The sequence below is a fragment of the Aureobasidium namibiae genome (genome assembly GCF_000721765.1).
Source record: "Aureobasidium namibiae CBS 147.97 unplaced genomic scaffold scaffold_24, whole genome shotgun sequence".
Classification (NCBI taxonomy): Eukaryota; Fungi; Ascomycota; class Dothideomycetes; order Dothideales; family Saccotheciaceae; genus Aureobasidium; species Aureobasidium namibiae.
In genome coordinates, this window is record NW_013581185.1 from 272239 (window position 1) to 288628 (window position 16390).

The window sequence follows — 16390 nt, forward strand, 5'->3', positions numbered from 1 at the left end:
GTGGAAGCAATGGATTAAGCATTAATATTGATGTACATGCTTCGTGTGCGAAGAAGAGAGGCTATCAAAGCGGGCCTGAGTGTCCATCATCTCGCTTCTAATCCGAACTGAGTACCCCACAGATGGTGATATACTCAGACGATTACAGCAGCAGCTCCAGCCAGTACAGCACCTACGCCCCAAGCCCAACCAGTCATTTCAGCCGCAATGCGAGGAGCTTGTCCAGTACTGCTGGCCGTGACTGTCGCCGTGACAGTAACGCTCTGCGTACTGATGTACGCAGTGCTGTTCGTTCCGTTCGACACATTGGCGATAGCTGCTGAAGCCGCCGAACTCAAGGCCGGCAGAAGAGACGTCGAAGATGAGGGGTCGAGCGTAGGAGCAGGTGTGGTCTTTGCATCAGTCGTCTTTGCTGCATCGGTCGACTTGCATGTTGCAGCAGTAGGTAAATCGCTGACTTTGTATGCCTGGCAGAAGTTGTTTGCGAAACCGATGGCAGCTGCTTGATGTCAGTGCGTGAGCAGGAACAAGCTAATCGTGAATTGCATACCGTCTTGATCCTTCTTGCTACAAGCCTTGGACATGCAACAACCGAGATTGTCGAGGAAGTCTTTGTTTTTGCAGATGCATTCGACGTCGATGGAGTTGCAGCCGCCAAAGCTGGAAGTCACGCATGTGCTGGCGCAATCGGGTAGACCCCAGATGCTCGCTCTTTCCTGTAGGCTCAGTGGCTTGGGATGGCTCCAGAGACTGAGCGCTTGTGTGGCTGCGCTAAGCGATGTCATCGTGCAGAGAAGAGAAATCGCAGGTGTCATGATGAGACTGAGCTTGGTCTTGAACGAGTTGTGGGTATAATGTCGGACTGATGGAAAAGGGCGGTGTTTCGAAAACTAGCGAAGATAGGCTCTCCAGCATGTTTGTAGAATGACTCGTTCGTTGATTGTTGACTATGAGAGGATCTTCCGGTGCTCACTAGGGAACGCAAGTTGATATGGAATGTAGGTGTTACCGGAATGCAAGTATTGGGTAGAGACATTCCGAAGCCCACTGCACGAAGATTCTCAGCACCAAAACTTGGAAACCATAAGCAGGTCGTGCGAGCAAAACTGAGAGTCATCACCAAGCTCGGATCTCCTCAATTGTGGTCTGTAAGTCTATCTGGCAGGCTCTCACATCTATACAACAAGACAAGATAGGGACAATCGCAACCCTGCGTTGCTCCTAGGTTCTTCTTTTTGGTGCTGGGTACTTTATTCGCAATAACCGACATTACTTCCGGTCATGTCCTGAATCACTAGCTGAGTCTGGACTCTTTCTGGTCGAGATTCTGGCTGTCAGCTTTGCTGCGTCTCGATTTGCCATAAGCAATTCATGATATCGATTGACAAGACCTCTCTGTGAAGTGGAATCCTCCATCTGGATCGTGTCTCAACTCTGTCAGAGCCTGTTCCAGGATGCTGACATGCGATATCACGAAGAGCAGAGCAGAGCAGAGCTGCGTGTATACACATGTTCCAAAGATGTCAAGGCAGAAGTTGCAAAGTTGAGCATTTTACTTGCAAGAATACTGCACAGAAGAGCAGCCGTCTCGCGGGATAGTTCAGAGACAACGATTGGTGAAGATCTCCATTGTATCATGAAGATGGTCTGTAGCGATTCTGCCCAGACTACCTTTTCTTGTTTTCACATGCATCGTACATTGAGCTGAACCGACCGCCGCCTGCCATCCAAGCCTCTGATCATGTCCTGATCGCAAAGCAACGATATATGACTCCCAAAACCGGGCACTGAAGACAGACAACAATATAGTGTTACACAAAAGAAGCACGTGAAGAGAATATTGGTAAAAAAAAATTGATTGATCGATAGACTGAAACAACGACATACTTGAACTTGAACCAGAAATTCAAAAAGATAGAATGTACCCAAACGCCGCCTAGAAGAGACTTCTAAGCAATCGACTCAAATCTTGCGCGCAACTCAGCTCTTTACATGCAGGGTCTTCTAGGGCAACGGCAGGCAGGGCAGAACCAGTACTTCTTGAGAGGATCCCTTGAAGAGGGGTGTAGCAGAACGAGCAGAGGAATCTAGCACCGTAAGAGATGATAGAGAGGTCAGAGGAGGAGGGAGAAGTGGTGTTGGTGTAGTTGCACATTTTGTACGTGGTGTCTGGATGTATCTGTATTAGAGTGTGTGTTCAGTGTTTTTGGTTGGAGTTGCTGTGTTGGATGAGATATGAAGTCAGAGCAGCAGTGGTTGGTTTTATAGACTCTTGAGGGTCTGTATGATCGATTCGATTGCCTTGGACGAGACAATGGGCTTGTTTGCACCACAAAGAACATAGACACCCAGACAATGCAACGAGCGGAAGACGACAAAGAGCAAAATGTCTCCATGAATGTCAGAGGACAGGACCCAGAGGTATGAGCGATTACTTTCTTACGACTTTGCAGCACTTGCCGCCGTCATCAGTCTGGAGAAACAGAACGATATGTCACATACAGAGTATCCGAACGATAACAGCGATCCAAATGCTCAATGCGTACTGTAGATCTGAGATCAAACAGTTGTCAGCAGGAGCTAGCAAACATGTCCATTGTCCAGAATTCTTTGAACATCAGGTGACAATCGAATCCAAGTGGCTTTATGTGTTGATTCAGGTTGGCAAGTCTGTCTTTGTACCAACCACTCAGACTCAACAAAACCTTTGTCTCCCGGTGGTTTGCACAAAAGCATTATCCTTGAAGATGTGCAGTGCAAAAAGTACATAATGGCGCTCAAATGAGGGTACATCAGCACTCAGAGATTCAGCAAACTAGAGTAACCGACACTACAAACACTATAAGCAGTCAAGCTCCATCAGCAACATCTGGAATGTCCGACACAACTAACCTTCCGCTCTGGGAGCGCACAGCTGATTATCTAATCATTCTCTTCGATATTCTAGTCATCTTCTACTACTTCGTCGTACTCCGACTCCGTCCAGCCTGCAAAGCCTGCAACCAGAAGGTCCGTACAGTTCTCTTGCCTTGCGGTAGCGGTAATTGCCATTATTGCCCTGCCTGTCTCAACGAGTGTGTAACAGCTCGCTGCCAATCTCGTGCTCTTTGGCCCGTCCACTGCTGCAATACTAGTCCGTTGCCTCTTCGTCATGTCAGAAACGCTCTCACTGAGGACACTATCAAACTTGTTCGCAGACGTGTCAGCCAATGGGGACACCCTAACGGTGAGCTCTACTGTGCTAGAAGTTCATGTCTCACTCCTCTCCCTCGATCACAAGGACCTAGAGCTCTCTGTCCCGAGTGTGAGTGTCACACCTGTAGAAGCTGCCGCAACTTCACCCACATCGGCTCATGCACACCAAATATCGGGGTTCTTCCTTGATTCCTATGCAAACTGATTCCCTACTCGCATATGCCAGCTATACCGTGACTGGTTCACTGGTATCCTGTGTTGCACTAGCTCCCATCATAATATCTAATCCAGATTTTTTTCTCTCTTTGCTGCCTTTATCTAATTATATTCCTCGTACCCTCATAGACGCTAGCGAATTGAATTTTACTCAGTGTAGTCCGTCGTTGTAGCAACCTCGGTCTCGATACTTCGATGTGGCCAAGGAAGCCTGCGACACTCTTGTCCGGAAGCTAACAAATGCTGTTCTTAAGTCATCGTACGAGTTGAAGGTCGATTGCGATCTTCTTTACATAGGAAACTTGAGAAATAGTCAACAAACACCGTGCAGAAGCGACCGACAACTGGATAAATCGCTTATGGTAACGTTGCAAACTTTTGCACACCGCTCTCACGCTATCCCACTTTGGCCGTTGGCTCCTCGGTGCACGGTTGAGTGGGTTGCGGTCTGATTTCTTATCGCCCTCATATCTCCCAAGACAAGAGATGAATCAAGAAGAGAGGATCAAGCATAGCTGTTTGGTCGGTCTGAGCCTGCTTTGCTACGGCGATGAGTCTTTAGATCCGGGTGCTGGATCTAGCCCGAAGAGTTGGCCAACGCGTTCCCAACAGCTGGGAATTAGTCGGCTTGTCCGAGACCCCGACTTTCCGACCCGACTCTCCGACCTCGGCTTGCCAAGACGGTTTCGATCTGATATGAAAAATCTGATAACATTCATTAACAAACAGCTATACCCGCAGTAACATCAACATGTCATTAAGATCAAGACCACTACAACACAAACACTTCAACGTGTCTTTCCCAGATGATCGCATTGTTCTGGTTACACTGAACAGACCGGACAAGCTCAATTGTGTCGATCAGGGCACAAGCAAAGAAATTGCTAAGATCTGGGAGTCGTTTGATCAGGATGAGACATTATTAGTTGGCATCATCACAGGAAATGGAAGAGCGTTCTGCACTGGTGCCGATCTAGGCGGTTAGAGTCAAGAACATCCACACTCAATACTGCCGAAAGCTAACATACTCTCAGAATGGAACGACATGAACAAAAGCGGCATTGTCAATGACATGTCAGCACCAGGCCTTGCCGGCCTACCACGTCGAGCAGGCAAGAAACCTATTATCGCCGCTGTCAATGGTATCACGATGGGTGGAGGCTTCGAAATGGTCGCAAATTGTGATCTCGTGGTTGCGGTCTCCTCAGCCGTTTTCTCGCTGCCAGAAGTGAAGAGAGGCATTATACCAGTCGCTGGTTGTTTGCCTCGCTTGACGCGTACACTAGGTCTTCAGCGCACCACCGATCTCGTACTTACAGGCAGAAACGTGACAGCAAAGGCGTTGTACGAGTGGGGTCTGGTCACTGAACTGGTTGATTCTGCTGAGGAGGTTGTGCAAGCTGCTGTCAAGACTGCGCAACTCATGTGTAAAAACAGTCCTGACGCGTTGATTGTTGGTCGCTTGGGCATCAGGATGAGCTGGGAAGCCGGCAGTGTCGAGGACGCCGTGAGCACACTTGCTAAGGATTGGTACCCACGTCTTGTTCAAGGCGAGAACTTCGAAGAGGGCATTAGGGCGTTCGCAGAAAAGCGCTCGCCACTTTGGGTGAGTTCGAAGCTGTAGAGTTCAGATACATCAATGAATCTTGTGAGGATGCGATGATTTCCCAATCTTCTGCTTTCCAGCTGAAACTGCCCATCAGACCCGCGAAAGAGCCTCTAGTATGACACACTGGGAAGGTCATCCCGACCAAATTGATGCATTATCGATGAACGCATTGCCAGTCAAACAAGGGACGTTCACCAGATCGGGTGGAATTACTACGAATACGAGTTGGAATGGAATAGATATGCGATTAGGAAGTCATTGAAGCATTAGTAATTGTTATTGGGTGGAGAGGAACTCTACCTACAGTCACGGCATCGTCCATGATATAGGATCCCTTTAGGTTCCTTGTGACACACGCTGCAAGGATCCATCATGCCAGCCGGGGCTTGATCTGAGAAGACTAATCTACCTGCGTTGTTGAGTCCTAGACGACTACCGACATGCTGTGCAGTAGCAAAGGCGTTTCTCATGGAATTATCTGAGTCACGAGATCTAGGTGAAGCCGAATCGCTTTGGAAGGTATGACGCGACGAAACACTTCCAGATCGGCAGATCGGAGAGGCCATACGATGAACGCTTGACCTGCCTCTCGAGTGCATGTTCGCACCCACTTGTGGTCTCGGCTCGGCGAAGAGTTGAGTCGGACTGGAGGTTTGCTCTTGGCGATTGTGTCCGATCATCTCCTCAACTTCAGGAGTCTTAAATAACTCCTTGACGGGTGTGACAACCTTTTTGTTGAGCCAATGAGCAGCTCGGTCCATCGGACTAGCAGGGCGCGAAGGGCGCTTCTGACCCGGAAGAGGTGGAAGAGGCTTGTTAGTATTAGGTTTTGACTGCGCCTGATCGCGAAGAAACGTATACTGGAGTTCCTCTTCTCGTATGTTGTGAGTGGCTCGAGTATCAACATGCAACTTCGTCGGTGCGCGACGTCTGCCAGCGACAGTCGAACGTGCCGAAGCCGCATTGTAGCCAGTGAAAACCATGTATTGTGCACCGTTTGACGGTTCCTCACCGCCAATCTCGCGAAGAGTCGATGACATTGTTGTAGTTTGCTGAATTTGTTTTCGATTCGGATGTGGATGTGAATTTGCTTGGAAATCTTCGAGGAGACGAGTTGATTGAGCACGGCACTTATATCTCTTCATGTTGTCGTAGACAATGGCATTTTGAGACAGACAAAGTCTGAATGAAAGACAAGGAGACAAAGACTGTCTTTCTTCGCTTCGCTTTGTGCGATCGTGACAATACAGAGACGACAATGAATGCCCGACACCATTGTCTTACAGAATATCTCTGGTTCCTCACAGTAGTGCATTGGCTAGGGACTTGCTAGCTCGTCGACAGGTGGTGACCCCGGTAGAGCAAGGCCTTAGCTTTTGCCTGTGCGATATCAGACGGAAGATCTTTCTGGAGTTTCGTCCGGCTCGTTGTAGAACCACAAAGCCATCAATATTAGAGGAAAGTGGGAGTTTTTTCTGATGATGAAACGTTATCTCTACATGAGGAGAGAGAATCCTGTCTCCTGAACAGACTGGTATGGAGGTTTACCCCAAGACTTAAATATCCATTACAAATACATATATATATATATATATGTAAAAGATCACAGTCGCCCATGCAAAGCCCAAGCTCTTCGTGGTACATACATCCTATCAACTCGAACATGAGCCTCAAAGAAAGTATCCTGCACGTATGCTGGATCCACAAGCACAATTTCCACATCTCAAAACTCTGGATACATCCTCATCGACCAATCAACCTGCACCTGCAGGACTTCTCTGATCCCGCAACAAGCATTTCTGTCTTCCTCCCTGGTCAGCCCACACGGTGTTTTCCTCTTGAACTCCCTCAACCACTCGTCCCAAAGGCTCCAGCTAAGTGCTGCAGAACCAACCACACCTTCGATTCCGTACCTGTCGAACGCATCTGCTACTGTAGGATTTTCTGTCACAATCTTGTTGGTGCCGCGCAATGCAGAGCGTTTGCTTTCGCCAGAAGTGCTGTTAAGAAGTTGGTTCAGACTACACTGGAAGAAGTCCACCCAGCGACTAGGCAGCAAGAAGAACGTGTCAGGCGAGACTCGGCTAGACAGGATGTGTAAACAGGGATGAGCATTCGAGAGCATTGAGAGGGGCATTGGGCTGCCGTCGATGTTCTCACTCGGATTTGTGGTGACGGGCAGGCAGACAGTGTCCTCGGCGAGGAGATGTGTCAGGATGTCTTGGGTGGATGGAGGCAGGTATATGTGGTTGCACCAGGGGTGGTCGGGGTGCAACTCGAGCAGTCGACGAGGTGGCGCGACCTCCTCATCATCATCGTCAGATTCGAACCCTGGAATTTCCGTTCCAGGAGAGGCGGCGGCAGATTTGGAAGACTGTTGCACCTCAGAAGGGGAATCGACGAGTCGTGATGATGGAAAGGGACGCTCGGTGCCCGTGGCTATAGGAGCAGGCGCAAGCGCTCTCAGACTGACGGCATGTCTGCTCTGTCGCGGGTCATCGACGTTTGAAAGGTTGGCTTGTGCAGATGGAAAGAGCGCGTCCCATTCGGCAGGCCAGAAGTCTTCCTCGTCAGGGCCCGCGAGCATAGAGGCCCACATCTCTGTCGCATCGTAGCCTCTTCCATCAGCCCGTCCAGAGCGGATGTTACATGGAATCGGTGGAATTTCGGCTCCATGCCATGCCATGCCACTACTTCTAGCTAACATGCCATTCCATGTCAATTATCTAGTGGAATAATGCCAATGCCAACCCCATCGTCGTCATCACAGTGACCCTGTCCTTCTAATGTGTCACCCTGTCCTTCTTGGTCCTCCTGGTCCTCCTGATTCTCCTTGCCGTCCTCCTCTCCTTCGTCAATAGGTAGATTAACCTCCTCGAGGCAGAGGTTCTTCTGCCAGTTCTTGAGACACTCAATGTAGCCAAGATTGGCAGCAGAGAGACATGCTCGGTCCCACGACAGCGTCCTTCTGCAGCCACTGAACACCCTCTCTGACTCAGCAGACATTGGATTGATTGAGAGGATATCAATAGCCATCTGAGCGAGGTTTGGGTAGTTAAGTTGCTGCGTCGGTTCAAGCCACCACTATATAGCGTCATCAATGAGCACTGGCATGCTCTTGGTAAAGTGGACGAACTCCTCGGGTATATAAACTGAGCTTATATGCCTTAAAGAAGCCTTCCATTGAGCAAGCTTATTTGGCTCCTCCTCTTTTGATGATGACACTACTTGCATAGCCTTAGTCTTGTTCTTGTACTTGTCATTCCATAGAGCACGTATAGTAGCGATGGCTGGTGTTCGCCATGACGAAGGCCACTACTTGTTAATGTAGGCTTCGCAATAAGTTAGATGGAGGAGGAGTGTAGCGGCATAGGCAGGGGTGTAGCTGTTAATAGCTTGCCATTTATCGAGCGCAAATCGGCTAGTGTATATAGCGGCGGCAAGCACTGGATTTGAAGTAGCATACTTAGTTGCAGACTTCTCGTAATACTTACGTAAGAAGTCCATAGAAATCAGTACTTGATCAAGTATAGCATTATCACCTTTACACAACTTCGTCACCTCCTATAGTGGTTCCATAAACTCAACGAGCTGCTTAAGAAACAGCCAGTGACGCCGCTAGAGGGTGGTTTGCTCCATATGCTCGTAAGCATACTAAATCGTACGTATGGCTAATCGGGATTGAAGCCCTCGCTTGATCATAGATAGCCAGCTATTCCACCTTGTGGTATTGTTGAGCATAGCAGATACACCAGCAGCTGCCTTGAATTCACGACGACGGCGAGCTGACTTCATAATCCACTTAAAGAACTGACGGAGGTAGTCGACAGCTTCGTGATTAGTAAGGCCAGCATCTTGACTAAGCATTAAGATCGCTTCTAAGGGGTCTTAACTTTAGGCAAGCGTAGTAGCAATAGCTTCTTTTGAGCTTGCTAATATAAGTGCTTAACTAGTAAGGTTAATCTAATGGCTAAAACAACGAGTTCGATGCTATATAGGGTCCTAATCAATAGAAAGGCGCTCGCTAAATAGAGTAGCAAGGTAGCTTATTATGGTGTCGTTACAGGTAGCGTTGTTAGAAGTGATGTATCCAACTTTCTACTTAATGCCATATTTAACAATAGTCTCGAAGAAGAGAGGGGCACACTAAGCACCAGCATGGCCAGACGGTAGCTTATAGAGAGCAAGTAGTGCCTTACTTAGCTTGCCATCTAACGTAATAAATCGAGCTATAATACTAAGCAGCTTATGGCTACCATAGTTGGCTGTCTAAGCATTATAGGTAAAGTGGATTAAGGATCGAGATGTTGTAAGAAGACCTTTAAGCTGCTCTTAATAGAAGTCATACTCCTTCTTGACGTGTTTAGCAACGGTATAATGAGTCTTAATTAGGAGCTTAGATGCGCTAGGAAGCACCTCGTCGAGTAGAGTATAAAGCTTATCATTGCCGGCGATACGGAAGGGGATATTGCTTAAGGTGATTAAGTCAATTAGACGTCTATTTAAGCGAGCTTTGTCGATATTAGTAACAGTACGAGACTAAGAGGGTGTTGCTCTTACTATAATCCTTAGAAGTGTACTAGTTGCCTGCCTCCAGCCATGTTTATTTATTAAGTGCGATCTAATGTTGTCGTAGTTGGTAGTAGAGTAGTTACGAGGACAGTCTTTATTACCATAGAAGCAGTACTAGATCTTCTTCTTACGCTTACGGTCGCGCTCACCATAACGGCGAGCTCTAGCATGAGACTAGAGCTCTTTAGAGTCGCCACGGGTAGAAGTAGCCCTCCGACGAGGTTGTATTAGTGTTACGTCAGACTCATTAATAACATTACTTAAGGTAAATGGTGTCAGTCGCTGTCGCTTTAAAGGAGGAAGCAACGGCTGATTAACATTAGAGGCGCTAGCGTCAGACTTAACGCTACTGCCTTTAACATAGATACTATGTATGCGATCTACTAAGCCTTAGACTAGAAGGAAGGCCTTCTCTTTTAGAGTGTTAAAGGCGAATTTAAAGAGAGTGCTCTATATAGAGGCGCGTAGCGGCTAGCCCTAAGGAGTTCGAGAGTTTAATTGGCTTTGCGACTGTGTATTAGTAGGTGAATACATAATATGAAGGTCGAGTTGAGTATGGTATAGTGTGCTAACTAAGACGGGAAAACAGCTAGGAGCTTAGCTCTAATGTGCAGCAAGAAGTGGTTAGAAGAGTAGTAGTTAGAGTGTTAAATGTATGAATTGGGAGCAATTGATACGCGTCGAAAAGGACGCGTGAGAGATCGCGTGGCTGAAGCCTGAGTCGACCAATTAAAGCGCTAGATCTAATCTCCGAGATAAGATCTAGCCAATTAGAGGCCTCATATATGCTACTAATCGAAACACGCGTAATAGCGAGCTTTTCCATGAAATCTGCTATGCCTAAGCGCTACACGCGCTAACTTCGAGCTTGCTACCTATCTAACCATCGACATTAGCTATATCAAGAGGTGGAATAGTGGAATATTCTACCAGAATTGGCGATTCTATTCCATGCCAACTAGGTAGAATATTCTACTGAAAATCAGTGGCATATGCCAATATTCTACTTATTCCATGCCATGTAACATCCACACTGAGCCCGTCCTTGGCCGAGACTGCTTGCATGGACACCCTGACACGGGGCTGGATGTATATACTCGGCCTCAAGCTGAGCTTCCACAAGACTAGTCGCCTGCAAAGCATCATCGATCAATCCAGGCAGAACCGAGAGTCCAGAATGATCCGAGAACGGCCAGTTTGGGTCAAAAGGATCCTGCTCTGTCCAACTGGTGTCGAGCTCGAAGTCCAGGGGGTTCGGCGATACCGCCTCCCTCAGAGCGGGAGCTGGTCTTGCGATGTCAACCTCAGCGTCAGATCCTCGGCGGCGTTTTCTTGTTGCGCTGTTCGAAGAAACCAATGCTGAAGACCAGCCTAGAGTGGCGGTTGGAGAGTCTCTCGGCGACTCTGTCAGGACTGGAAGCCATCGATTCAAGAATACTCCAGTACCCGGATTCGCATATATACACCCCCAAGGAATCAGTGAGATTCTTTCCAGTGCTAGAGGTATAAGGTCGTCTGCCATCAGGTACGGGAAGTATGGACCCGTTATGCCAGTGCCGGTAATATCGTAGCAATCCGATTCTCCTTCTCGCCAGGCCACGGAGTGGGGTACGATAGCCACGTATTTTGGTGAGTCTGGGAAGATGACGATATAGAAAGCCGGTCGTGAAGCGTTACCCGCTTGAGCCATTGTGGTCGTCCCATAGCGAGAGGCAGTTCCAGGTCTGTCTTCGAGCAGGACCAGAAAATCGAACCATATGAGACGTTCAGGCTCTAACATCTCTTGCGATATACGGACTGCACCATCATGTGGAAATCCAGGTTGAGCCGGTAGAAGTACATTCTCCAGATCGAAGGACTGCAGTAATCGGAGTTTGATGATATTCGCTGTCACAAGTTCAGGTGTTGAGTCCGTGTATTGATCCAGACAGAGATATCGTAGACCTCGGCTGACTCTTGGAGTTTGATCCATGACTGGGTATTCGAGAGCGGTATAGTAGAAGAAGTGTTGATCGAGTACGATAGAGCAGTCTTCGATTGTGAAAAGCCGAAGAAGGAATTCAGCTCCTCAGAAGGTATTTATCGCAATTTTGCTTCTTGCATGCGGCAGCGCAAGACAAGACATTTTCAGAACGTGATCATGGATGAACGCACCGTGACTGTGCTTGTCCGATGAACAAAGCTCGTGCTTCTTTTTGCGTTTCCATCTTCGCCAGTCACCCCATGACTGCCAGGCCATCCGTTGCACGCGAGTGCGTGGTCAAACAATGCTTGAACGTGGTTAGAGAAAATGCATAGAAGTCCTTCCACATACGATTCATGTGCGCTTTAACTCTTGTCTGTGCAAGCGTGACAGTACCATTGTGCCAAAGTCGTTAAGTCTGCCTTGCCTAGTGCGAGCGCACAAGACAAATCATGCTTTTGCAGATTTGAGAGAGGATGCGTTGGCTGCAAGCCGGGGACAAGCTCAGACCAGCAGCGTAGCGGCAACGCTTGAGTTGTTGGCTGCATACTGCACCAGCGTGAAGAGACATGTAGAGTGGTATAGGAGGGTGACAGCGTGGGCTGAGGTGTTGGTGAAGAATTTGTGGTCGGTGCCAAAGACCAATCAAATAGCGAACAAGTTTTCAAATTCTGGCTTGCTGAACTCGTGGCTTTGTGGGTCCTGAACACCAACGTCGATTACGGATCAGCGCACTCGTCAGAAAACCGGACCTATGTGGACTGGAATCTGAGGTCTTGCCGCGCTTAGCAACTACCCAGTTTCACGGGTCGATGATTAGGATATGGAACGCCACTCCTCTCACACTACTGCGACGCTGTCTGTTTCACAGGCCAGAGCATAGCTTCGGCTTCGTCAACTAGCATCATCCGACAGCTAATTCGATATGCATTGAGCAAGTGGATGCAGACGTGGCAAGCTGGCGTGTTGCTGCTGAGAAGGAATCAGAATGCGCCTGTAAGAGCAACCTTGTCAGGCGCTTGGCTGATGGCCATCATCTTTGAACGATCATTGTCTCCAATTTTATCAGCTTTTCGATGACCGACAGTTCAAGTGGCCTCTTATTGCTGCTCTTCAACCACCGCGACGACATGAATCACAACGCCACCAGGATCAGAATAACATGATAGACGCACACTTGCGCTTGTGGCTTTCGAGTTCATTGATCATTTCCTCCATGCGCTTCTTAGCGAAGGCTCGAACAGGCTCTTGACTACTTTTTTTGTATCATTACGATACCTATGCTCGTGCGGCAAAGTCCTTCGGATGCGAGACTATCGGCTTGACACTCGAGTTGGAACCATTGAGATCCACGAGAGGGAGTGGTGTTGGTGCTTGCCATGCTTGCCGTAGGGCACCGAATCGCTCCTGGTTCGTCGAGCAATTCGTCCTCGATCGACGGCAGCACGTAGCGCAGTAACATCTGCATGGCCATACAATCTATGCTTTTAAAGGAACGAAATCAGTAAAGAATTCTTGATGATGAAGGCTCGGTAACAGGCAGCTGCCAATATGGATGAAGAAGTCTCATACCAGGTCGCAACTCCTGACCTTGCGGATCCCTCTTCTTCTACCCTTCACTGGCGTCGGCGATGCCTTTCTCTCAGAATACCTCTGCAGCTTACACTTCCATCTTGTATCGGTGATATGGATCCGTGTCTTGATCAACGACACGTCCGCTCTCGTCCTTCTTGACAGAAGTAGTCTCATTTGTACGGGTCGTAAATCGTTCTTCAGGGTATCACCTTCTTCATGAGGCTCGCAAATCGCTGCCACTCAACCTGTATATGCGAATCAGGGCATCCATACGGCTCGTATCACATGCGCTCGAAGGTTGGTATTGAAGCTGCTTTTGGAGTAAGGTGTGTACATTCCAATTTCATCGTCCCTTGCTGCTCTCACCCTCTCGTACACGATTTCATGCCCCTTGCCTTACACCCCATCTTTTCTTCCACCGTCCATCTCGAGTGTTTTCTTTCTCTTTCATCTACCCACAGCTCTCGTGTATCTCTCTTGATCACTTCACGACCGCTACATGTCATGATTTCTCCATCCAATCAGAACAGGTTCCTGATCTGGGGCGGTAACGGCTGGGTCGCCGGCCACCTTGCATCCCTCCTCAAAGACCAAGGCAAAACCGTTGTTACCACCACCATCCGCATGGAAAACAGGGAAGCTGTCATTGCCGAGCTCGACAGAGTCCAACCCACTCACGTCATGAACTGTGCAGGTTGCACCGGCCGCCCCAATGTCGATTGGTGCGAAGACAACAAGGCTGCCACCATCCGCAGCAATGTCATTGGCACACTGAACTTGGCGGACGCTTGCGAGCAACGTGGTATTCATATCAGTGTGTTTGCGACTGGCTGCATCTATGCTTATGACGATTTTCATCCCATCGGTGGACCTGGTTTCAAGGAGACTGACCCTGCCAATTTCTCGGGGTCTTTCTACTCGGCTACCAAGTCGAAGGTTGAGGAGGTCAGAATTTTCATCTCGACGTTATGAGATGGAGTAGCTGACAATGGCAACAGATCATGATGAAATACACCAACGTCCTCTGCCTCCGCCTCCGCATGCCAGTCTCTGACGACCTACACCCCCGCAACTTCGTCACAAAGATCACCAAATACGAACGCGTCGTCAATGTCCCTAACAGCAACACGATTCTCTACGACTTACTCCCCGCTGCCATCGTATTGGCCGAAAACAACGAAATTGGCATCTACAATTTTACCAATCCAGGCGCTATCTCTCACAACGAGGTGCTTTCATTGTTCCAGAAAATTGTAAGACCGAGATTCATGTGGAAGAACTTTTCGCTAGAGGAGCAGAGTAAGGTTATCAAGGCTGGGAGATCGAACTGTGAGCTTGATAATGGGAAGTTGGTGAGGAAGCTGGAGGAGTATGGTGTGCAGGTTCCGGAGGTTCATGAGGCGTATGAGCAGTGCTTTAGACGTATGGTCGAGAATGGTGTTGAGTAAGCGAGAGAATCTAACAACTCACTGGGCCGAGTTCAAAGGTATCTGGCTGCAGCCAGATGAATGTGGAAATAGAGTGGCTTTGTCAAAGATGGCACTCACAGCTCCACATACCCTATATTACACATCTCATCTCGGGTTTTTTGTCCCGATCAAAACCTGCGTCTCCCTTCTACCCAAGCACTGCCACCGTCGCGTATAGGGAAGCAGGCCGGCCCTGGAAGCTGGCCACCCTTCCGATTTCAACACCACAACTTCGAGCTCAATTATCTCAACAACCAGTCGATGGATTTGATTGATTTATAGTTATAAATGATCGGTATGTATCTGGCTTCAATATCTACGATCGCATTTGATCGCGCAACCTCGGTACCTTGCGTGGTTCCTTTGGAACGTTGTCGTCACGGAATTCTTGTTGTGCGGCCTCGATGACGGCCGCGTCGTCGAGATGTTTGTGTTTGATGTTTTGGATACGTCGTAGGGGCTTCTCTGATATAAGGTCCTTGATTGTTACGTTCTTTTTGGCCAGTTCCAGTTGTTGTTGGGCGACAGTAATGGTTGATGTTTCGAAGGCCTTGTTGGCTTTGCGACACGCGCGTTTGAGATGATGGTTTTGGGCCTCAACGTCAAGGTCTGTACGGCTAGATAGTTGATCGATATATTGAGGAAGCTCGTGTGGATGTTGTGGTGTGTTGAATAGACTGGTAATTGGGTCTGGTGTTGGTGTACGTGGTCGTTTTTTGACCTCATCGCGTGAGATGACCAGTTGTGGGTTGAATGGCACAAGACCTGCTGTTTCAAAGCATTTATGCATAGCTCTAGTGGTCATGGTCAATTGGCGAGCCTTGCGGTATAATCTGAGGAAGTCTTTCTTTTTGGTTGGTGCGCCATCCATCTGGTGTTGTAACGCGTGAAGCTTCGACCGTTATACGGTTTTCAAGGGCGAAAACATGCGTAAATCCAGTGGTTGTAGTACGTCGCTTGTATGAGGCGGTAGGCATAGACAGATGATCTTTGCCTCTCGGCATTTGAGCTCAAAGTCCTCTGAAACATGGCTTTTGTGGCCGTCATAGATCAAAATTCGTTGTGTCTATGGTTGCGGCCGGGTTTGAGGTATATACACCTCATTAAGCCAGTATATCGCGATATCATTGTTTGTCCATGCCTTGTTTGAGTGGATATACTTATAAGGAGGCACTGGCTCTGAAAACCAGTTTAGATAGGTGTGTTTGCCTTTGAAAATGACAACTGGTTGTGGTGAGAAGCCAGTAGCTAAGATACACTCAATAATTGACACCCACTCGCGAGTTTGGGACGCTATAGTACGAGTCTCTTTACGAGGCTTGCCTTATTTAGTTTTTTTGGCCTCTCCCCTCACCTGGTGACTAGAACAGATGCCTAAACTCATGCCATGTTCATCAATGTTGTGGATGTTATGTGGTTGAACTTTGTACCGCTTGATTTCGTGATCGACCATGTTAAACCAGCCTTGTATGACCTCTTCAGTAGCCTGCTCAACACGCTTAGATGCTTGAGGCTTGCCTATCATAGATTGAACCTTTAGATTGCGTTGAATGAAGCTAATGTGCCATTTTTTGCCAATAGTTCAAAGGATGTATTCAGAGCGGAGAATGGCCTCGGCCATTTGACGAACATCATTTGGCGTAGGGGCATTATGGCGACGGTCTAAGTCAGCGCGGGTAAACGGCGGGAGTAACTATGACTCTCTTAAGGTAGCCAAATGCCTCGTCATCTAATTAGTGACGCGCATGAATGGATTAACGAGATTCCCACTGTCCCTATCTACTATCTAGC

The 16390-nt window shown here is 48.3% G+C and overlaps 7 protein-coding genes across 7 annotated transcripts; 3 read left to right on the forward strand and 4 right to left on the reverse strand.

Annotated features, from left to right (window-relative positions):
- Positions 1-134: 134 nt before the first annotated feature.
- M436DRAFT_57542 (uncharacterized protein) lies at positions 135-785 on the reverse strand (the record flags this gene model as incomplete). The annotated part of the gene is made up of 2 exons (XM_013567571.1): positions 135-502; positions 551-785. The coding sequence occupies 2 exons, from the start codon at positions 783-785 to the stop codon at positions 135-137; spliced, it is 603 nt and encodes a 200-aa protein (XP_013423025.1).
- A 2278-nt stretch (positions 786-3063) lies between these two features.
- On the forward strand, positions 3064-3366 carry M436DRAFT_21405 (uncharacterized protein; the record flags this gene model as incomplete). The annotated part of the gene is made up of 1 exon (XM_013567539.1): positions 3064-3366. A coding segment is annotated over one exon (303 nt), but the record flags the coding sequence as incomplete, so codon positions are not given.
- Positions 3367-4162: 796 nt separating this feature from the next.
- M436DRAFT_57461 (ClpP/crotonase) lies at positions 4163-5035 on the forward strand (the record flags this gene model as incomplete). Its single annotated transcript, XM_013567561.1, has 2 exons — positions 4163-4391; positions 4446-5035. The coding sequence occupies 2 exons, from the start codon at positions 4163-4165 to the stop codon at positions 5033-5035; spliced, it is 819 nt and encodes a 272-aa protein (XP_013423015.1).
- Positions 5036-5316: 281 nt separating this feature from the next.
- On the reverse strand, positions 5317-6060 carry M436DRAFT_67822 (uncharacterized protein; the record flags this gene model as incomplete). Its single annotated transcript, XM_013567612.1, has 1 exon — positions 5317-6060. One exon carries the CDS (start codon positions 6058-6060, stop codon positions 5317-5319), a length of 744 nt encoding a protein of 247 aa, XP_013423066.1.
- A 683-nt stretch (positions 6061-6743) lies between these two features.
- M436DRAFT_76626 (uncharacterized protein) lies at positions 6744-11564 on the reverse strand (the record flags this gene model as incomplete). Its single annotated transcript, XM_013567647.1, has 3 exons — positions 6744-7459; positions 7490-7720; positions 10670-11564. 3 exons carry the CDS (start codon positions 11562-11564, stop codon positions 6744-6746), a joined length of 1842 nt encoding a protein of 613 aa, XP_013423101.1.
- A 2070-nt stretch (positions 11565-13634) lies between these two features.
- On the forward strand, positions 13635-14578 carry M436DRAFT_57396 (UDP-4-keto-6-deoxy-glucose-3,5-epimerase/ UDP-4-keto-rhamnose-4-keto-reductase; the record flags this gene model as incomplete). Its single annotated transcript, XM_013567548.1, has 2 exons — positions 13635-14075; positions 14129-14578. 2 exons carry the CDS (start codon positions 13635-13637, stop codon positions 14576-14578), a joined length of 891 nt encoding a protein of 296 aa, XP_013423002.1.
- A 712-nt stretch (positions 14579-15290) lies between these two features.
- On the reverse strand, positions 15291-15644 carry M436DRAFT_32526 (Fot5 transposase; the record flags this gene model as incomplete). Its single annotated transcript, XM_013567545.1, is given in 2 exon segments — positions 15291-15491; positions 15507-15644. Coding segments are annotated over 2 exon segments (339 nt in total), but the record flags the coding sequence as incomplete, so codon positions are not given.
- Positions 15645-16390: the final 746 nt, after the last annotated feature.